Source organism: Littorina saxatilis, linkage group LG7 (assembly GCF_037325665.1).
Source record: "Littorina saxatilis isolate snail1 linkage group LG7, US_GU_Lsax_2.0, whole genome shotgun sequence".
In the NCBI taxonomy this organism is placed as follows: domain Eukaryota; kingdom Metazoa; phylum Mollusca; class Gastropoda; order Littorinimorpha; family Littorinidae; genus Littorina; species Littorina saxatilis.
The window spans coordinates 9,343,381-9,366,506 of record NC_090251.1 but is presented as its reverse complement, the minus strand read 5'-3'; the positions used below and the strand labels follow the sequence as shown (position 1 = coordinate 9,366,506).

At 40.5% G+C, this 23,126-nt stretch overlaps 2 protein-coding genes across 3 annotated transcripts in view; both read right to left on the bottom strand.

Moving 5' to 3' along the window:
- LOC138970616 (protein lin-9 homolog) overlaps nt 1-4,355 on the bottom strand; it is a 31,680-nt gene extending 27,325 nt beyond the window's left edge. For both annotated transcript variants that reach the window (XM_070343080.1, XM_070343081.1), the window contains exons 1-3: nt 4,267-4,355; nt 3,639-3,673; nt 2,971-3,081 (exon numbers count right to left, since the gene is read on the bottom strand). The gene's annotated coding sequence lies outside the window, so the exon portion shown is untranslated. The remainder of the gene's footprint in view (nt 1-2,970; nt 3,082-3,638; nt 3,674-4,266) is intronic.
- A 2,934-nt stretch (nt 4,356-7,289) lies between these two features.
- LOC138970618 (uncharacterized) lies at nt 7,290-22,359 on the bottom strand. The gene is made up of 6 exons (XM_070343083.1): nt 22,245-22,359; nt 19,552-19,675; nt 18,366-18,415; nt 17,484-17,706; nt 14,876-15,158; nt 7,290-13,436 (listed from the first exon to the last, which is right to left on the bottom strand). Exons 2-6 carry the CDS (start codon nt 19,668-19,670, stop codon nt 12,693-12,695), a joined length of 1,419 nt encoding a protein of 472 aa, XP_070199184.1. The 5' UTR covers nt 19,671-19,675; nt 22,245-22,359; the 3' UTR covers nt 7,290-12,692.
- Between the last annotated feature and the right edge of the window lie 767 nt (nt 22,360-23,126).

Below are 23,126 nucleotides of genomic sequence, written 5' to 3'. Positions count from 1 at the left end.
GTGAAAGGTGGCTGACCTGGCACAACCACATCCTCACACAAACCCAGTGTAAACAACAGCTCCCAGGAATTAACAAAAAAAAGTATATAAAACAAAAAAAAAGTTGCCAAATTCTTCCTGGTACTGTACACGGTTTTATCACGCTGAAGACAACTTAACCTGACAAGGAGAATGCCTTGGGCTTGTAAAAGTTTGCAGGAAGGGTTTACCTGTGAAGCATTTTTCTGCTTTGATACCGAACTTCGTTTTTGCTTTTTTCGATCTGGAGGCTGACATTCATCATCATCAATGACATCTTCATTTGGTGACTGTTCTTTTCCTACAAAGCCTTGATTTTTTTTCTTCTGAAAGGTAGAGATGGGGGGCATAACGAGTGTTACAATGTTACATGAACTGATGAAGTCACCTAACAACTATAGTTTGAATAAATCCAAAAACAAAGAGACTGCCAACGTTCCAACATTCAGAATCAAAAAACAAGAAAGGTAGGTTGTTGGAACGTTTGTTACTGACAAAACAATACGTTCACAAATATATCGACCCAACGGTCTTTTAAGTGCACAGACAAACAATAACAAAAACTTATCTGGCTGATTTTTCCTTCCGCTTGCCACGAAGCCGCAAGCGAATAAGTTTTCGTTATTGTTTGTCTGTGCACTTAAAAGACCGTTGGGTCGATATATTTGTGAATGTATTGTTTTGTCAATAACAAACGTTCCAACAACCTACCTTTCTTGTTTTTTGATTCTAACAATAGTTTGAATCAAAATTGATTAAAACTTGTCATTCAATGAGGCATATGTATAAGAAGACATGAAAATTGAAATCAAGACTGGAGAAAAAATACAAACAACTGGGCCTAAAGCTACCGCAAAAATAAGATTCAAGTAATCAGAAAAAAACCCAGATGAGGTAAAGAATGTCAAGGGAAAGCATGATTATTTTCACACTCAAGTTTGTTCAAGTTGAACCACTGTATCTGAAACTGACAGTGTCTGCATTTTATTTTTTAAATAACACTAGGAAAGCCTGACAGAGTTCACTGTGTTTCAAATTTTACAATCTGCACCATTAGAATTTTAAAAAAACACAACAACAGTTAAACTTTAACTTCGATTTTAGTAAAACACTGACAGATAACCATAGAAATTTAGACTATTTGTAATAAAGCAAAAATGGAATTGCAAACCTAATTACATTGTAGACACCAAAAATGAAACTGAAAAGACAACATTTGGTGTGATAGTGCAGGGGCTCACATCCACGTCGGACATACACGGATATTTTTTCCAAATGTCCTATACTTTTTTCATGCAAGAGGACATAAAATTATGTCCTATTGTTTTTGTCACTAAGTGGTCATTGTCCGATTATGCTTTCATTTGATCCGGACATTGTCAGTACTTTCCAGTAGTTTGATTTGCTATTTTATCGATGTTTTGCGAAGCGACGTGTCTCTCCAAGCAGACGAAACTTGGTAAGATTTTATGTGCTTTTTATAGAGAAGTGCTTCCAAGGGTCGCAACTCCATGGGTGTTACTGGGAAAAATCAACAAGAAGGGCAAAGCCCCTACGACTCACATGCTTGACCTTGACCTTTCATGACATCATACACTAAGAACTGCTTTACACATTTTTCCTACCAAAATACATGTGACCTTGACCCAAGGTCAAGGTCATCCAAGGTCATGCAACACAAAGCTGTTAATTCAAGACATAGGAAGTACAATGGTGCTTCTACCATGAGATATGGTCACTTTTAGTGGTTCACTACCTTATTTTGGTCACATTTCATAAGGGTCAAAGTGACCTTGACCTTGATCATATGTGACCAAATGTGTCTCATGATGAAAGCATAACATGTGCCCCACATAATTTTTAAGTTTGAAACAGTTATCTTCCATAGTTCAGGGTCAAGGTCACTTCAAAATATGTATACAATCCAACTTTGAAGAGCTCCTGTGACCTTGACCTTGAAGCAAGGTAAACCAAACTGGTATCAAAAGATGGGGCTTACTTTGCCCTATATATCATATATAGGTGAGGTATTCAATCTCAAAAACTTCAGAGAAAATGGGAAAAATGTGAAAAATAGCTGTTTTTTAGACAACATTTATGGCCCCTGCGACCTTGACCTTGAAGTAAGGTCAAGATGCTATGTATGTTTTTTGGGGCCTTGTCATCATACACCATCTTGCCAAATTTGGTACTGATAGACTGAATAGTGTCCAAGAAATATCCAACGTTAAAGTTTTCCGGGCCGGCCGGCCGGACGGACGGACGGACGGACGGACGACTCGGGTGAGTACATAGACTCACTTTTGCTTCGCATGTGAGTCAAAAAACCTGAAAGGCAGGGGTCCAAAATGCTCAAGTTTGAAAGAAAGTTTCTGGACACCAACGAAACCAAATCATAATAAGCAAGATGGCGGCAAATCCAAGGGAGCGAACCGAGAAAGCATGCGAACCGGTGTCAAAAGTCGGATCGGAACCGCTGCTCGTTATTTCAACTTAGCGAAACGAAGCTTTTTTTTTTTTTTTTGGAAAACCCGGAAAACCGGAATTTCCTGCTTCAGATTTTTTCAAAAACCGGAAATCCGGCAAAAGCCGGAAGAGTAACACCCATGCAACTCTGAATGCTCCAAGCCGGTTGACAGTTGCCTCCCTTCGCGGGTTTTTTTCTCTCCGAAAAAGCAACATAATTAAAAAAAATGTTGTATTGATTTATTTTTGTTCAGGACAAATGTCCTATCACTTTTGCATTGTCCAGAAAATATACCACCTCTCATGGATGTGAGCCCCTGATAATGATGCCTCATATCATGAATTAGTTTTTTTCTAAGTCAAATTGTTAATATGTTATTGTTAATATAATCTCACTCCACTGGTGGCTCACAATGGATCACTTTTCAACTGAATTAGGATGAAACCTTGCAAAGTTAAACTTGAACTTGAAGGAAAGACGCTTACTGTGGGTGTATGTGTGACCTTAGCCTGTTTCTTGGGTGACCTGATAGGAGAGTAATCCGTCTCTTCGTCATCATTGTAAAACCGCTGGTTCTTCTTTCGAATTCTTGGAGGCTGGAAGTGAAAGAGACAATTTTCAGTCAGTGATTGTCGTTGACACAATGACAAAGATGAACCCCCCTCCCCCCCCCCCCCCCCCCCCTTCTTACAAGTCCAATGCTTTCTCAGAAAGATTTTTAGTCCAAAACACATAAGCTAAAAGAGAGAAACGGGGGTGGGGATGTACTGTTCTTGTTTCTCACTGTTAACATTATGACCTACTAACATTAATAATGACATGCAACAAAGTTAATGGTATTGGTAAAATATATTCCTAATATAATTTATTTCATAAATCAACTTAAAAGTTAAAAAAAATTTTTATAAAATAAAAAAATCTTCAAACTGCTAAAAACTAAAAAGTGCACACTTACATTATAAATGAAAAGAATCAGACTGTGACATACATGTTTCAAACTTCAGTATTACATCAATACAGTAGGCCTACATGTATAACTTTTTAATTTTATTAATAATTTTAAATATAAAATGATCAATTCCCCTTATCACTGATATCAGATCTCTAGTCTAGCTTTTCTAAGATTACTTTGAAAACATCAAACCATACTCACATATCCTCGGCGAGGGGGTGAATGTTGTATGCTTCCTGAAATTATACAATCAAGACATTCTTATTACTTAATAATCTTAAACTAGCATCCTCCATTACAATTGAATTGCAAATTACAACTACAAGGTCACAATCAATGACTCATGGTACTGATACAGTGGTAGACTATCATGACATTGCTTTAGTTTAATTCTAAACTTTAATATATAAATTAATATAATATTAATAATAATATTAGTTATTACTTTGCAAATTTACTACATTATGAATTTGATTCACAGCAGCACTCTCTCAGTATGTGCGCTGTCCAGACATTAGTTTTTACTTGTACGTCACATAACAGTGATACTGATAACCACACTGCACAGTCATATATTACCCAGGTAGTTCACAGTTCAGTAGTTCAGTAGAGATTTAAATTAAGTTTCTCACCCCACTACCATTGTACCAACCATACACAGTTAATACATTAAAATATCTGTTTCCATGGTTTCATACAAAAATATTGTCAAACAAAATCTACTAGGAGCAGTGATAAAATTAAATAACTATACATAAATAAAACAGACTACAGTAATTCATTATACAGGACAAGATTTCATCATGTGCCTGCTGCTTCGTGTAATTACCTTCTCTCAAGCTAACCAGTGCCGCGGCAGAACCTGCAAATAAACAACAACAAAATGAGATATTCTACCTCGGGGTAGATTAATTATGTGCTGCTTAAGAAAAAGGAAACAAACCAGCCTATTCCAAAAGCGGATACGATAGCCTCAACCACTACCGGCTGCGAATGTGATGTGTCGGGTTTTATCGACTCAAAATTAAAAACTTCGTTTGCTTTCTTTAAGGATAAAAACACAATTCTCACTGTAATTTCTGGTTGTGATTGCTTAATTCTAGTGATTGCGGTGATAATTGATCTCTAAATAAAGCTGGATTACTCTCAGACACGCTGAAACGATTAAACAGTTCTCGCTCCACTCACTCTCAAGCGAATCTTCCGCCATTTTGGTCGCGCCTCTATTTCAAAAGAAGGCTGTCACGTGATCTGCCGATGTGGCCATATTTAGCAGCTTGAGTTGGACAGATTAGTGATAACAGCAAAAACAAATAAACAAACAAAAGAACGAAAATTTAACAAACACACGAAAAAGATAAACAAGAATGTGTGATTTTGAGTGGGGACGAAGGGGGCTCTGTAACATTAGCAGTGGGAACATTTCATTGCGTGCGTTTATTTGATTGCTCTTCTTTTGTTGTAATAAAAGGTGTAGCCTATACCTCTGGGTTATGTACTTTCGCATTGACAATGTTTGTCAGGATAGTTTATTGGAAATTGTTTTCTTTTTCTTTTTACATTTAGTCAAGTTTTGACTAAATGTTTTAACATAGAGGGGGAATCGAAACGAGGGTCGTGGTGTATGTGTGTGTGTGTGTGTATGTGTGTGTGTGCGTGCGTGCGTGTAGAGCGATTCAGACCAAACTACTGGGCCGATCTTTATGAAATTTTACATGAGAGTTCCTGGGATTGATATCCCCGAACGTTTTTCTCTTTTTTTCGATAAATGTCTTTGATGACGTCATATCCGGCTTTTCGTGAAAGTTGAGGCGGCACTGTCACGCTCTCATTTTTCAACCAAATTGGTTGAAATTTTGGTCAAGTAGTCTTCGACGAAGCCCGGACTTCGGTATTGCATTTCAGCGTGATGGCTTAAAAATTAATTAATGACTTTGGTCATTAAAAATCTGAAAATTGTAAAAAAAAATAAAAAATTATAAAACGATCCAAATTTACGTTTATCTTATTCTCCATTATTTTCTGATTCCAAAAACATATAAATATGTTATATTTGGATTAAAAACAAGCTCTGAAAATTAAAAATATAAAAATTATTATCAAAATTAAATTTTCCAAATCAATTTAAAAACACTTTCATCTTATTCCTTGTCGGTTCCTGATTCCAAAAACATATAGATATGATATGTTTGGATTAAAAACACGCTCAGAAAGTTAAAACGAAGAGAGGTATAGACAAGTCGCGTAAGGCGAAAATACAATATTTAGTCAAGTAGCTGTCGAACTCACAGAATGAAACTGAACGCAATGCCATTTTTCAGCAAGACCGTATACTCGTAGCATCGTCAGTCCACCGCTCATGGCAAAGGCAGTGAAATTGACAAGAAGAGCGGGGTAGTAGTTGCGCTAAGAAGGATAGCACGCTTTTCTGTACCTCTCTTTGTTTTAACTTTCTGAGCGTGTTTTTAATCCAAACATATCATATCTATATGTTTTTGGAATCAGGAACCGACAAGGAATAACATGAAAGTGTTTTTAAATTGATTTGGACAATTTAATTTTGATAATAATTTTTATATATTTAATTTTCAGAGCTTGTTTTTAATCCGAATATAACATATTTATATGTTTTTGGAATCAGCAAATGATGGAGAATAAGATAAACGTAAATTTGGATCGTTTTATAAATTTTTATTTTTTTTTACAATTTTCAGATTTTTAAGTCCGGCTTTTCGTGAAAGTTGAGGCGGCACTGTCACGCTCTCATTTTTCAACCAAATTGGTTGAAATTTTGGTCAAGTAATCTCCGACGAAGCCCGGACTTCGGTATTGCATTTCAGCTTGGTGGCTTAAACATTAATTAATGACTTCAGTCATTAAAAATCTGAAAATTGTAAAAAAAATTTTTTTTTTATAAAACGATCCAAATTTACGTTCATCTTATTCTCCATCATTTTCTCATTCCAAAAACATATAAATATGTTATATTTGGATTAAAAACAAGCTCTGAAAATTAAAAATATAAAAATTATGATCAAAATTAAATTTTCGAAATCAATTTAAAAACACTTTCATCTTATTCCTTGTCGGTTCCTGATTCCAAAAACATATAGATATGATATGTTTGGATTGAAAACACGCTCAGAAAGTTAAAACGAAGAGAGGTACAGAAAAGCGTGCTATCATTCTCAGCGCAACTACTACCCCGCTCTTCTTGTCAATTTCACTGCCTTTGCCATGAGCGGTGGACTGACGATGCTACGAGTATACGGTCTTGCTGCGTTGCATTGCGTTCAGTTTCATTCTGTGAGTTCGACAGCTACTTGACTAAATGTTGTATTTTCGCCTTATGCGACTTGTTTTTCTTAACTTTTCTGTTGTTTCTGGATGAAAAAAAAATGTTATAAAGTTTCTTTCTTGGTTGTGTTTTCTTTAAAAAATGGTAGTTTTTCTGTAGTTTTCATTTGTTTATTGTTGCTACCGGCACGGTTGGCAAGGCGTCCGCCCCGTGATCGGGAGGTCGTGGGTTCGCACCCCGGCCGGGTCATACCTAAGACTTTAAAATTGGCAATCTAGTGGCTGCTCGATCCGCCTGGCGTCTGGCATTATGGGTTAGTGCTAGGACTGGTTGGTCCGGTGTCAGAATAATGTGACTGGGTGAGACGGTGTGAGAATAATGTGACATGAAGCCTGTGCTGCGACTTCTGTCTTGTGTGTGGGGCACGTTATATGTCAAAGCAGCACCGCCCTGATATGGCCCTTCGTGGTCGGCTGGGCGTTAAGCAAACAAACAAACAAACAAATCTCTCTCTCTCTCTCTCTCTCAAACAAAGTAGCAAACAACAGCCTAACTGGATTTTTTTCTTCTCTTTATTGGTATACTGGATTTCTTATCATACCAGATGAAACTTTCAACAAAAGATTACTACATTATAATCATCAACACAAAATGCAAGAAGCATGATGTTTTTATTTTTTGCATTTATTTATTTTATTTTATGCAATTTATATCGCGCACATATCTCAACCACGGATTCAAGGCGCAGGGATTTATTTATGCCGTGTGAGATGGAATGTTTTACACAATATATCACGCATTCACATTGGCCAGCAAACCTCAAGCCTATTAGGGCGAGTATTCACGGCCTATTATTCCAAGTCACACGGGTATTTGGTGGACATTTTTATCTATGCCTATACAATTTTGCCAGGAAAGACCCTTTTGTCAATCGTGGGATCTTTAACGTGCACACCCCAATACACGAAGGGACCTCGGTTTTTCGTCTCATCCGAAAGACTAGCACTTGAACCCACCACCTAGGTTAGGAAAGGGGGAAGAAAATTGCTAACGCCCTGACCCAGGGTCGAACTCGCAACCTCTCGCTTCCGAGGCAAGTGCGTTTACCACTCGGCCACCTAGACCTGCTGATGTACAGAACTATACAACAATTTCTAACTTAACCCCTTGTTTGTTTGTTTATTTGTTGCTTAACGTCCAGCCGACTACGCAGAGCCATATCAGGACGAGGAAGGGGGGGATGAAGGGGGCCACTTGTCAAGCGATTCCTGTTTACAAATGCACTAACCCATTACTTGTGTCCCAGCAGGCTTTAGTAAAACTAAATTAATACCTACTGGAAGATTACCAGTTTCCAGTATGTTAAAATAGGCTTAACCTATCTACTGCTGGACTTACATCAGAACACTAACAGATTAAACTATACATGAATCGCGAGACAAGCGGCAAGAGAAGAGATTTTCGGAAAAAATACAGGTGAATGAGCAAGAAGGCAGAAAAAAGAAAAGAATTCATGAAGAAAAAGAGAGCATGACAGGAAAGAGGAACCAAAAATCTACCTAACAGCAAACTAGAAAGCTCCTGCGGTTCCAAAAACAGGAGGGGCCTTTAATTTCATAACCGCAGTGCCCCACTGCGGGACTTAACCCCTTGAGTGCCCCCGAAAATCAGATATATGTAGGAACATACATGTGAAAACTACAGTACAATGTACTTATATGAAGCATCAAGAATCAATACTACGACAAGGGAGACAAGAGCTGCATGTACATTGGCATTTGACTTGCAGCAAGATGATTGCCTCCCCTAGATGTTTAAAAAAAAAGAAGAGTAATTCTAACAAACTAGATTATTTCATGCTCAAGCTTACTTGATATGTCAAAAGACTGTTTTTTAGTAGTCTCAGCAAAAACAGACTACATTTTCTGGAATGCAAATCCAAAAGACAAAGTAGCAGCCTTATCAAAATACAGAATGATCATTTCAAACTGACCACATTAGCAAGGAGAAAAGACAAGTGTTTCTTACACGTTAGAATTGCTTGCGTCTAGCCTTTCGCTATGCAATATGGGAAGAGAGTATATGAAACTGTTTAACAGCTAAACACCATTGCTTGATACTGTAAAGGTCGTCTGCACTGGTCAGTAAACAGCCATGCCAATCGGATTGGCAGCTATGCGGCCGCCATTTTTTCTCGCGTAGCGAACACCTCCATTCTTCGACCGTTTGTTACCAGTATACTTTTTTAATTTTGGTGCGCCCTATCGGCCCCCTGCGCCCAATGGGTGACTGGATTACATTTTTGTTTAAAAAGAAGGGGGTGCGCCTGCTGTAGCGCCTTGTAACCCGGAAAATACGGTATGTCATATAATTCCATACAGTTGATATAAAACAAATGTACAGATAGTACATCAGCATGTGTATTTAAAGAATAGCATGCCGCTCAAGTAAAGTAATGTCAAAGCAATGCCCTTAAATAACAAACCATGAACAAAATGCAGGTATTTGTTCCAATAAAGAACAACTCCAATATAAAAAAATGGAATGTTAAAGCAAATTTCCAACAGGTATTTTCTCAAAAAACTAGTAAACAAGTTTGGCAAAAACACACACACACAAACAAAGGAACAATCACAAATTATTATTTCACAAAAACAGATCCAGTTAACTCCAGGAAAAGGAGACCAAAAAATCAACTTCGAGATACACATGTCTGCAGAACTGTCATAAAATATAATTATTTTATACCAGAAGCACAGGCAACCAACACTGTTTGGGGAAATTTAATTTTTTTCGTTTTTTGGTTTTCTTTTATTTTGTTGGTTTTATTAAGCCAACAGACCCATACATACACACTTTCTCTCTGTCCCAGTTGCCTGTATTATGAGCATAGCCCCCTGTCAAAGAGTCAAATCTTCTAGTTGGCCCGAGAAGAGAATAAGGCACAAAAAAGAACTCTAGGTTGATGACAGAATATGTCCCATTATCAGGCAATCCTTCTTCTCTTCTTCTCCTTCGTTCATGTGCTGAAACTCCCAGGTTCACTCATGTTTTTGCACGAGTAAATTTGTATGTGTATGACAGTTTTTACCCCACCATTCAGGCAGCATACGCCGATTTCGTGGGAAGCATATGCTGGGTTTTTTCGTGTTTCTAGAACCCACCGAACTCTGACATGGATTACAGGATCTTTTCTGTGTGCACTTGGTCATGTGCTTGCGTGTACACACGAAGGGGGATAAGCCACTAGCAGGTCTGCACATGTTTACCTGGGAGATCGAAAAAATCTCCACCCTTTACCCACCAGGAGGCCAAAGCCGGGATTTGAACTCACGACCTTTCGATTAGGAGGCCAATGTCTTATCCACTACGCCACTGCGCCCGTCGTAATCCATTTAAGGAGGATTGAGTTTCAAGGAAATAAATAATGCCGGGTGCCAATGAGGCCACGTAGGTCCTCGGGGTCTTCGTTTCCCCCAGAAGCTGAAGGATTTTGAATTTGTAAATATGAATTAAATTACATTATCTTACTCCCAATTATAGCATTTGACACAGTCTGAGATGCTAGGTACTGAAAATGCTTACCCGTCTAACATTTTAAAAGGGAAGCAACCCCATCACCAAAAAAGGCTTAAAATAGCCCTGGTAATGAGCCGGTACCCAGGGAGTTACCTCCCATATGGTGGATACTACGTCACTTCCTCTAGCAATCATACGGCTTTAAAGAAACTAAAAAACCATAAGCGGGGCAGGCGGGCGGGCCTACACTAGGTGATTGGGGTAAGTATATTAATCAAATGAAAATTTATTTATAAAATTTTCCATTTAACCCCCTTTGGTAAAAGATACACTATTTTGTTCCTCTCACCTGGGTGAAACTATAATCGTTCTCGTGTAGTTAAAAAAAACTTTGTTTTGCGCGGAGATTTGGATTACATGTACCTGCATTATATGCTCTACAGCTATGCCGTTGGTGTCATCAATTAAAATCGCCGAAAACTTTGTCTTTTCTTTTGGCACATCTGCCAAACTTCTTTCATGGCTGGGGACAGGGGATGCAATGCACAGCCGTATATTTGGCAAACTGCCAAATTTTATTTAGCCATTTAAGCAAATTAGCTAACAAAAAGGACACATTTAGTGATACCGATCGTTGCTCTACCAGCATAAGAGTGAATCCTCCTGTCAAAAGTCAAATGTTCTCTCGGCCTTATAACAATAGAATAAGGCATGGAAAAGAACACTAGTTTCATCAGAAAGTATGTACCATAAGCAGGGATGGCCAAATCTCAAAATGTTGACTCGCCAGCCGGGCGAGTAACTTCAAGCAAGTCACTAGCCCACCAGAAATGTTACTGTCCCGGTACATACCACATGACACATTATGAGCGTGAGATTTTTTGTACACAATTAAAACAGCGCTGACACGCACAGGAGCCTCGTTTTTGTTTCACTAGAACATGGTTTTGCAGACGACAAAAGTTCCTGCTTCTGCAGTGTTTATCGATAGTACAAACAACAGTTTTGCAATTAACCGGAATGTTCACTGGCCAGTCGGGCGAGCTGCCAGGCGGTTTATACTAGCCCGGCGGATTTTTTACTCGCCCCTGGCGACCGGGTGGACGATTTGGCCATCCCTGATAAGATATGCTCTACAATCCTTGGCATGAGAAATGTAGGAAAATGTCTGGAACCTCTCAGATAGAACTGAAATGCAGCGGTACCCGCAATGAAAGGACACATTTAGACCAGCAAAAAGTGTCGACTGCCAGTCATGATCGGTATATTTTGGTGAGGCCTCCCCAAAAAATAGGTGTGGTTACGGTAACCCGACCTACCCTATTTTTAGGGGCCGACCCTATAACTTTTTATTACATTTGTAAAAAATAAAAAAATTTTAAAAAAATAAAAAAACGAGTGCAGAAAACGCAATGAAAGCGAAAGCGCTCGAGTTGCACACTTATTTCCCTGTCAAGTAGGTTTAATTTGTACACTTTAGAAAAAAAAGTTTAAAAAAAAAAAAGTGATTGCCTACCTTCCTACCCTATTTTTTTTGGCTATGTTACCTTAACCACACCTATATTTTTTTTTTGGCCTGAAGATATTTTTAGACAAAGGGACAACAAAAGGTACTGTCCTTTTTTGGAAGGTGTCTTAATTTGAATGAGAGGTCACTTGACTATCAATCCATCTTGTCTTTTGTATGCATGATATGTACATGTTACAATAACAAAACAATTATGTTCACAACCCAAGATCTCAACAACAAAAACCAAATTGTAAACATATATATATTGAATCAATGTATTGCCCCAAAATACTATCCAACACACAATTATGGCGTATATAACATGAATAAATCCAAAAACAAAGAGACTGCCAACATGAATAAAATTATGAAACTTAACAAAAGGTACAAGCTGTAAATCAACCCATTATGGCACACACACCTTTATGGCACACTGTAGTCAGTATTTGCCGCTGTTTACTTTTACATATCTCTAAACTTTGTCAATGTGGAGAAACATCTCTTTTGAGTATTGGCGGTTTCCATTCACATTTTAAAGCCAAAGATTGTATTTGCTTAGTATCTACTGACATTAACAGTAACATTAAAAACAACCACCTAAATAACTAAAATGCCCATAGCCACAGTGAAAATTGTGATAGCTTTATAGTAAAAAGCTTGAAGTTGCACAACATACTTACAAGCTATACACTGAAAGTAATTAGCAGGAAAATATTTACTAAATTCATGTCCATTTATGTAATTTTTTTTAATTTTTTTTATAAAGATATTTGGACTCCATCAGTCTATGTGGTCAAATCTATGTACATTCAAATGCTTCTGCGCAATCAAAAAAACTTGACAGTTTTATTTCCTTTCCCTACTTTCGTTTTTCATTTCTATATATTCCAGTGTCCTAGTTTCATAGGCTTCTTCTCAGTAAACTGCTTCAAATGAATGAATTGAAGTCAAACCTTGTAATATACTCCTTAAAAGGAACACGCTCAATGACAGATTTACCGTCCCGTTTCACCGCGTTGAAAGCCTCCGGCCCCGTCTTGTTGTAGAAAGCCATGCCGTTAAAGCGCTTCACCTTGACTTCGATCACACACATGTCCGTCTCTCCGCCAATCAGGGTGTGGAACGTCGCCGTAGCAACCTGTCCCTCATCGCTAGGGTAACTCGGGTACCACATCATGTCATCTTTTATTCTACGCTCAAGCTCCGCCTCGAACGTTTCGCGATCCGACGTGGTCAGCTTGAGACCGTCTGCGAAGAACTTGGTGAGGATGGACATTCTTCGGCTTCGGCGAGGAGGTTCGCTGTCCGAGTCGGACCCAGAGGAAGAAGTGCAACGAATTTTGGCAGCAGATTCGTCGTCGCTGTCTTCCGATTCTTCCTCCTTCCCCTCCTCCTGTTGCTCCTCTTGCCCCTTCTCTTTTCCCTCCTCGCGTTCTCGCTGCTGCTGTTTCTCCTTCTCTCTCTCAGCTGCGATGGGGTCCTCAGGACGCATGCCAAGATACAGGGACCCTCCCACGCGCAGCTTGCAAACCGCAGTGATGTAGTTGGGCAGGTCGAAGTCCTCCCACCAATAGTTGAGCGCCTTTGCTCCCATGTCTTTGCCGTCCTTCTGAGAAATGAGGTCAAGGTCAGCGTGGTGCAGGTGCGTGCTGAACCCTTGGTACATCTGCACCTGGTTTAAACACAATTAATTCGGGAGATATAGGGTGGCATAGATAAGACAATAGAAACACTTCATGGTAAAGTGGAACCCCCTTTTTAAGACCCCCCAAATTTAGTACTTCCTCCCTTTGAAGACCCTGTCTTCTGAGACATGCTGTTACAATCATCAAGGCATTGATGAGGCCAAGGACAAACAGAGATGACTACCACACATTGTCCAGAGAGCAGCAAGTCAACCTCATCAGGCTGCGTACTGGCCACAACAGGCTCAATGCTCACATGAACCGAAAGTTCAAGCTGGCGCCATCACCAACCTGTGCCTGCGGTCAAGAAGACCAAACAGCGGAACACATCTTACAGGGATGTCCCTTACTAGATGAGGAACGAAAAGAAGTGTGGCCGTCACCAACTCCCTTGCAGACCAAACTATATGGCAGTCGACAGGAGTTGGAGAAAACGACAACATTTATCACCAGTGCTGGACTGATCGTGTAACCTCTGCGAACGCCAAGAAGAAGAAGAAAGAGACATTCTGTTCATAACCTCTGTAAATTTACCCCCATTTTAAGACTCCCTCCTTTTTAAAACCTAATTTTCTCAGATTTTTGGAGGTCTTAAAAGGGGGGTTCCACTGTACCACACAGCAAGCTGTAAGCTTACACTAAGTGTGGTTACATATTTACATCTAGTTACTGTTAGGATTGCTTAAATTACATGTGCTGCCAAGGTCGGAATATAGTGCTAATGTCCTTTGTAAAAAAAAAGATCAAAAGAGGTAAAGAAAGTAACAAAAGGGTCAGAGATGGTCAACGAGGATTAGAAGGTAATATGACTTTGGGTTACATTAACAACACTATCAGCGGAATGATGGGGAGGGGAGAAGGAGAGATGATAACTATAATACACAAATTTGCTAATACAATATTCCTGCAGCAGCAATGGTTGTACACATGTCCCTACTTTGCAGGTGGCCTGTCCTGACAGGTATACTTTGGTAGAGATAATAGACAGAGGGATGCCAGAAGGTGTCCTTTTAAGGGAGGTGCAGGGTTTCGCCTGGGAGAAAAAAGCAATGGGACATTTGTCCCCCTCAACTCAATTCCGACGGGACATAGTCAAAGGCAAGAAGTGTCAAAGATGCATGTACGCGTTTTTGACCAAAGATGCACAATGGTGCAATATGGTGCCAGCTGAGAATTAGCAGCCATGTCATGTTATGTGTGTGTGTGCGTGAGTGATCGGATTGGTGGCGCAGTGGTATGTAATCTCATTGCGCCCTTTGACGCACTGAAGGGAATTGTGATGGGACATTTTCAAATTTAACGCGCCAATGGCGCAGGGCGCACTAGTAGATGAAACCCAGGAGGTGTCCTCTCATTGGAGGGGACACACATCGCAGGTACCACTATAAACAAAATTATATCTTATCTAATCAAACAAAATATGCACCTGCTCTCCAGCCCTAAACTCCTTGGGTGCTCTGTGGTGATAGGGCGCCTCGAACGACCCCAGGTAAGGCGCTTCGCTGGCACAATCCTCCACGATTTTCCTCATGTTTCCCTGCGTAGGGTCTACCAGGCGTTCGTTTATCAGCAGGTCCGTGAAGAAGCGGAACGTGCTGACGTTAGGACTGTTGGTGTCTTTCACGCGGAAGATGCAGTGGTTGTAGTCCAGAAAGAGACGATCAAAGTTTGAATGGAACAGCGTGGCATCTGCGATCATGCCGTTTATCCTGCAGGGAAAATAAAGAGACAAAAAGATCCAAAATTAGCATTGTTCTGTAAAATCGGTAAGTTTGTCAGTGGAACGAAATTCAGATGTTGATGGGGCAGTGGATGCCGGGGCAGGGCGGTGTGAGAGCACACCGGGACAAGGAACAGCTCAACAACACACACTGCGATGTACATACACACAAAATTAGCATTGTAGTGCATGCACTGAGAGAGAGAGAAGTCCATTGGAATCAACCAAGCGACTTTATATTATCATCTGCAAAATAGAGAATACTACATGGCTTACTGTGTGATACCAGATTTACAACTCACCACAGCAAGCAGTCAGGGTCTTCATTTTTGGTATGTGACCAAGTGGAGGTATGTTATAATTCTTATCCCATGTAAAACCCTGGCCAGATCTGAGATGGTGAGCTAAACTGTTATCACGAGAAGGACTGTGCCGGCTTTAATCAATTGAACACCACAGAATGAGTTGCTTGTCACAAATCAGTGATGTTCCTAGGACTGGAGGGCAACAGGACAAAATGTCCTGAATCAAAAAAACTAATAGGACATCATGTCCTGACTACAAAAAAACAATAGGACATTCAGATCAAGCGAACCAATCATGGCACCTAACCTTTTTAGATGACTGAGAATATATGAATAAAGGCAAATAAAAACTGAACAGTTCCAAATTTATTTTAATATTTTAAATGCAACACAGTAGGGTTACTTTCACACACACAGACACATGCTTCAGAATGTCATAAGTGATCTTTCACACACACACACACACACACACACACACACACACACACACACACACACACACACACTATGCTACAGAATTAATGTCACAAGTGACAAGTGATCTTTCACACACTTCAGAATGTCACACGTGATCAGTTTCAGTGAGCTTGAACAGCTTTCTATCCTTCTTTAACTTCCATCTCCGACGGGGCCGAAGGCCCTGCAATTTGACTGTCCGTGTCGTCCTTTTTTTTAACAAAGCCACTCAAAAGTGTCTGCCCTTTTCCCACGCAAACCTTTTTCTTCGGCGGCATCTTTGCAGAAATGTGGCGGCGGAAGTAAAGTGTCGCTGTCAAAAGTAGCAAGAGTTGTGGCTCTTGTAATATTGTTCGGTCGAGAGTTGCGTCCCTTGTGTTATTGTTCGACCGAGAGTGAAAATTGAAGTTTAAGTAGGCCCCGATTCCAACTCGTTTTAACGGGGTTTGATACTTCAGTTTGTACAGATTCTTCTTGCAGTGACCGCTCTAGACGTAATACTATCGGACAATGACCGCTGACTTCGCGATCGGATCGGACATTTGACGGGACAGAGGTGTTTGCAATCGGTCATTTTACAACCTAAATCGGTCTATGACCGATGACCGACGCCTCAGAACATCACTGCAAATGCATGATTTTTTTATGTCTCCAATTTCTAAAGGATTTGTTTATACTCTACCCAGTGGGGAAAACCGTTTTACAAAAGAGCAAACACTTTTTGAGTTATAAGCCTGTGAATAAGGTACCCCTCAAAACGAAGGTTATGAGAAAAACAGCCCCAAACAATTTTGACCTTACGCAGACCTTTTTCCTTAGCAACCAGCTCATTTTTTTTGTTGTTTTGTTTGCTTAACGCCCAGCCGACCACGAAGGGCCATATCAGGGCGGTGCTGCTTTGACATATAACGTGCGCCACACAAAAGACAGAAGTCGCAGCACAGGCTTCATGTCTCACCCAGTCACATTATTCTGACACCGGACCAACCAGTCCTAGCACTAACCCCATAATGCCAGACGCCAGGCGGAGCAGCCACTAGATAGCCAATTTTAAAGTCTTAGGTATGACCCGGCCGGGGTTGGAACCCACGACCTCCCGATCACGGGGCGGACGCCTTACCACTAGGCCAACCGTGCCGGTAACCAGCTCATTGGTCAAGTATTTTTGGTCTAACCAATAGAAACTACACACTTTGAAAGTCGGAACAAAGACTTGTCCATTCATGTGTGTATCGACGGGTCCATTTGAAGTTTCACAGGGGCGGTCGTTGAGTGAAAGTGACTTTGTTCAAGCGCTAATCTCACAAAAACGCAACGGTAAAGTACTTCAAAAGCGTTTTATGCAACTTTTAAGGCATTTTCAGCGTGTCAGGTAATAGATGTGGGTAGAAAAGAGACTGAAGAATAACTTTGTAACGAAATCTCAAAATTGATATCTTTACACCCCCTAGGCAAATGTATAAGGGCTAGCCCAGAACCGCGCATGGTGACAAGCGACTCATTCCATAGCGGAGGGTCACATATATATCTACAACCAACAATGCCACACTAACCTGTCATCCACAGCAATGTCAAAGGGTCTGAAGGGCACGCACTGCTGACTGTGGATGAAGATGATGCCTCCCTTGACGTTCATCAGAGCGTTGATGTGCTTGAAGAACTTGTGCAGGCTCTTCTTGCGAATGGTGCCGTCAGGGCGCACGATGTCGTCTTGGTGAAACAGGAAAAACAGTTTGTCGCCATTCTTACCCTGGTACTCCTTGCACTTTTCGCAGTCTGGGGACAAAAGCAGAACAATGTTTTTCTTGTGTTGGGGCACTTAATTGTGACTGATCTACATATCTTATAATCTGGTGTTACCTAAACGACAAGAAGTATAGCTCGCTCCCATAAACCCTGGTCACTTTGTCGCAGTGACCAATCAAACTATGATGTAGTAACGTAGCCGTAGATTTAATTTGATATTAAAAGAAAGATTTTGGCAGAAAGCTGTCAAATGCAAACAAAACCTGTCCTGTCTAGTCAATGATTTCCTGTCCGTCACTTACACATAAAAAAAGGGAAAAATATCGCAAATTCCTCCACTAAAGAAGGAAAATAACTTCAGTTATCCCACATCAGAACTAAGCAAATTAACTTTTCTTCTAAACTTTTTGAGCTTATAATTCACCACTCTTTCGTCTTGCTGTACTAAAGCGTGTGTGTGATTATTGATGCTGAGACAAATTAAAGCATTTCTCTGTCCATATAGTGCTTCAGTGGCAGGTAATCTTGGTGCGGTCTTTGATGGTGTTGATGGAATTCTTATGAGACATTTTTAAGTTTTATGCACCAATTGCGCATGGTGGAATAATAAACTAAACACGGCAGGCCTATCCAACCTCCTTTAGCATATATATACCTGTTGTCTCCGTATAATGCAAGAGTTGTCTCACCTGGGAATAACACTGGATACTCGATTACTTCTTCATCACCTTCTCCCCATCTGTACCAGGATAGAAAAAACAACAAAATACATTGTACATCACCGACAGTCAGAAACCTTATAACAAAACTTGTACAACAGCGTTTTGAAGAATGAGCTATTTTGCACAGTTACAATATATTTTTAATTTACTTGTCAACGAGGGATATCTTTATTCCATGAAACTAGAATTCTCTATTAGTGTCACTACTATGATGCCCTCTCCTACAAATAGAATACAGTGCAACTCCCCTTTTAACTCATTGTCTCCCAGGTACGGATATATCCGTACCCACTCATATGACTCTATCCGACCTGGTACGGAAATATCCGTACACAGTCACTTCATGTAACGTCGATCTAACGCCTGCATTCCATCATGTTGCTACACAGTTTTCTACACAGTTACTACAATTCTGGGTGACCTGCTGCAGCACAGCTGGTCTCGGCTAAAGAAAAATTGGTCAACATAGGTGGGGTAGAAAGTGTTAAGACCTCCAAACATCTGAGAAAAATTCAATCAATCAATATGAGGCTTATATCGCGCGTATTCCGTGGGTACAGTTCTAAGCGCAGGGATTTATTTTTTAATTTTTTAAAATTTATTTTATGCAATTTATATCGCGCACATATTCAAGGCGCAGGGATTTATTTATGCCGTGTGAGATGGAATTTTTTTTACACAATACATCACGCATTCACATCGGCCAGCAGATCACAGCCATTTCGGCGCATATCCTACTTTTCACGGCCTATTATTCCAAGTCACACGGGTATTTTGGTGGACATTTTTATCTATGCCTATACAATTTTGCCAGGAAAGACCCTTTTGTCCATCGTGGGATCTTTAACGTGCACACCCCAATGTAGTGTACACGAAGGGACCTCGGTTTTTCGTCTCATCCGAAAGACTAGCACTTGAACCCACCACCTAGGTTAGGAAAGGGGGGAGAAAATTGCTAACGCCCTGACCCAGGGTCGAATTCGCAACCTCTCGCTTCCGAGCGCAAGTGCGTTACCACTCGGCCACCCAGTCCTTAAAATTAGGTCTTAAAATGGGGGTACATTCAAAGATGTTATGAACAGAAAATCTGGAAAACCAAGGCCTTGAAAGGGGGGAGTCTTAAAAGGGGGGTTCCACTGTACTCGTTTCTTACAGGCCAACTTTCAACTGTGATTCCTGTGTCGTCTCCTTTTCCAGGTCTTGCTTTGATGACGGTGGTCCTTTATCTTCAGCCGTCCCACCATGATCCCCAGCTGACCTGTTGTCAGCCATGACACCTTAATGAGGAAGAAAAGACAGAATGAATTCTATTTCTCAAGCTAACAATCTCCTGATTTCTTCTTGTTGTTGTCGTTCGCTGTTAGATCGTCAGTCCGGACTGCAGGGGGAAACAAGCTGTCCTCTCCATGTCCTCTATCTCTTGATTTAACCCCGTGGGAAGTTTGTTGACAATCTTCCTCTCTAGCCTTGTGTGAGGTTTGTCATCACTGAAAGAATGACAAAATGTTCACTCTACTTTCAGTATGTGAAGTCACGTTCATAAGGCTCATTGAAGAGATATAAGTCCTCATGTCAGTGACACCTCATTCGCAGTAATCAAGTCAACCAGCTACTGCTAAGCCATTCATGTTTTTATTGTTTTCTTTATGACTCAAATAAAAAGAAACTCCCTATAGTGCTAAGCAATGCCCATTTTTGTTGTTCTCTTTATATTGACCAAAGTATACACATATGACAAATCCCTGTTACTGACTCGGCGGCTGGATGTGAATAATATAATGAATGATATGGAGCAATATTTACTCAAGCCAAATGATGGACACAGGCAATTAAAGTTCACATTGTATATGTTCAACTATATTATAACCAGATACCTACTGCCCACGTGCGCACACACACACATACAAACATGCGTGCACACGCAAACACACACACACGCTTGCAGGCTCGCGCGCGCCCACACGCGTACTCTCTATAGCTATCTCCCCCTCTAGCTCTTGCAAGACTACTGCACTTCAGTGTGTAAATTATAAGTAATAACATAATCTCCTTCGTATACAGGGTTCGACACTACCGGGGGCGGGGGGCGGAACGCCCCAGAGTTTTGTGTTCCGCCCGAAACATTGCCGAAGCTTGGGGCCCACTCCGCCCCAGGATAAATTCCAACAATGACAAACCGAAAATTCTAATGCCAGAGCCAATCACTAAGAATCGCCAGTCAAAGTCGTCACTGAAATTTGCGTTACGATCAATGCCGCAGTCAAGAAAAAACAAGTCGCGTAAGGCGAAAATACAACATTTAGTCAAGCTGTCGAACTCACAGAATGAAACGGAACGCAATGCAATTTTTCAGCAAGACCGTATACTCGTAGCATGGTAAGTCCACCGCTCGTGGCAAAGGCAGTGAAATTGACAAGAAGAGCGGGGTAGTATAGTTGCGCTGAGAAGGATAGCACGCTTTTCTGTACCTCTCTTCGTTTTAACTTTCTGAGCGTGTTTTTAATCCAAACATATCATATCTATATGTTTTTGGAATCAAGAACCGACAAGGAATAAGATGAAAGTGTTTTTAAATTGATTTCAAAAATTTAATTTTGATCATAATTTATATTTTTTAATTTTCAGAGCTTGTTTTTAATCGAAATATAACATATTTATATGTTTTTGGAATCAGAAAATGATGAAGAATAAGATGAACGTAAATTTGGATCGTTTTATACAAAAAATTGCCGTCGTGATATAACCTTGAACGGTTGAAAACGACGTCAAACACCAAATAAAGAAAGAAAGAAGACAAAATAATTTTTTTTTACAATTTTCAGATTTTTAATGACCAAAGTCATCAATTAATTTTTAAGCCACCAAGCTGAAATGCAATACCGAAGTCCGGCCTTCGTCGAAGATTGCTTGGCCAAAATTTCAATCAATTTGATTGAAAAATGAGGGTGTGACAGTGCCGCCTCAACTTTTACAAAAAGCTGGATATGACGTCATCAAAGGTATTTATCGAAAAAAAAAGAAAAACGTCTGGGGATATCATTCCCAGGAACTCTCATGTAAAATTTCATAAAGATCGGTCCAGTAGTTTGGTCTGAATCGCTCTACACACACACGCACAGACAGACACACACACACACACACACATACACCACGACCCTCGTCTCGATTTCCCCTCTATGTTAAAACATTTAGTCAAAACTTGACTAAATGTAAAAACATTGAAATCGTCGAAGGACAATGCCGCAAGGGAAATAACTCCCAGATTGCGCTCTTTAGCGTGAGAGATAAGTATCGCCTTCAAATGCCAAACGCAAAATGTGGGGACACATCCCTGTTGTAAAAAGACATGGAAATGAAGATGAAGAACTTGGCGAACGACAAGAAGAAGAAGATGAAGAACAGGGTGGAGAGAAACGAAAAAAGGAGACCGATGCAGCCAAAAGCGTGAAGCGCTGTCGTAATTTCAATGTCAAATGGTTGAAAGAATTTCCCTGGCTTCAGTACGATGAAGAAAAACAGACAATGCATTGCCGCACGTGAATACTGAGAGTGGGCCCCAGATTTTTGTTTTCCGCCCCAGCAATTTCCATCTCTGGGGCCAGTGTGGCCCCAGGCCAAATAAGTTAGTGTCGACCCCTGGTATACGAGGAATAATTAAAGAACAGGCTACAGCTTCTTTGTCAGTTTCGAGCATTGAGAACCAATAAGCTTTGTTTACATTCATTCCACCATATACTCAGTAGAATAAGACGCAATATACTGGTCAGAACTGAAACCGTGAAAGTCATCCATTTCTCACCAAAACCTTCATTTTCAGTTGCATACCCTTACACATACGCATTATACCTGTCGCAGGCTGTCTTGGTGATTTCGGAGAATGTCCCCTGGACTAAAGACCCTTCGTTGTCAGAACGCGCGTACTTGGAGAAGCATAAACAATGCAGTATGTAATCTCCCTTGCTTCATTCGCAAAAGATCGTTTAAGGGGGACAACCCGGGTTTTGTGCAAACAGGAGCATTACATTTTGTGTGTAGTAAGGGGGGGGGGGGGGGAGAGGGGGGAGAGATGGGGAGGGAGAGCGTGCGTGCGTGCGTTTGTGTGTGCGCGTGTGTGTGTGTGCACCGGTGTACTCGTAACAAACCGATTCCTTCAAAAGAGCCGGTACACTGAGAGGCCAGAAACTGACCCGCAAACTAGCATGTCAAAGGTGTGAAACTAGTGACAGTATAATCCATAGACGCTGACGTGACATGCCTTCTCATGAGCTAGTTCTTTATCAGGTCTTGATAGAGAAGTGACCATTGACAATGGTCATGACGGAGAAAACTGATGACTCGAAGAGCAGTGTAAAGTCCAGGCTGGTCAATATGATACAGCAGGGCGGCCGCGGGCGGCTCTATGCAGGGGCAGTGGCACGGTCTTTTGGCGTCCAGCCTTCACGGACACAGACAGGTCAGGGTTTTTGGTCTCCACTTTTGTATTAGTCGTATCAATTTTAAGGTCTGTCTGTATTTCTATTGTCATGTTCGTCTTAAGAATTGCTTCTTCTTCTCAAGTTCTCAAGTTCTTCTTCTTCTTCTTCTTCTCGTTCGCTCCTACGAATTGCTTCATTTTGCAGCTCTGGAAAAAAAAGCTAAACATTTTTGTTCTTTTAAATTTATCTGTTGATGCTCTGAAAGATTCTGATCAGCGTTTTTGTTCTCGATTATTTTAGTATGTCAATCCTT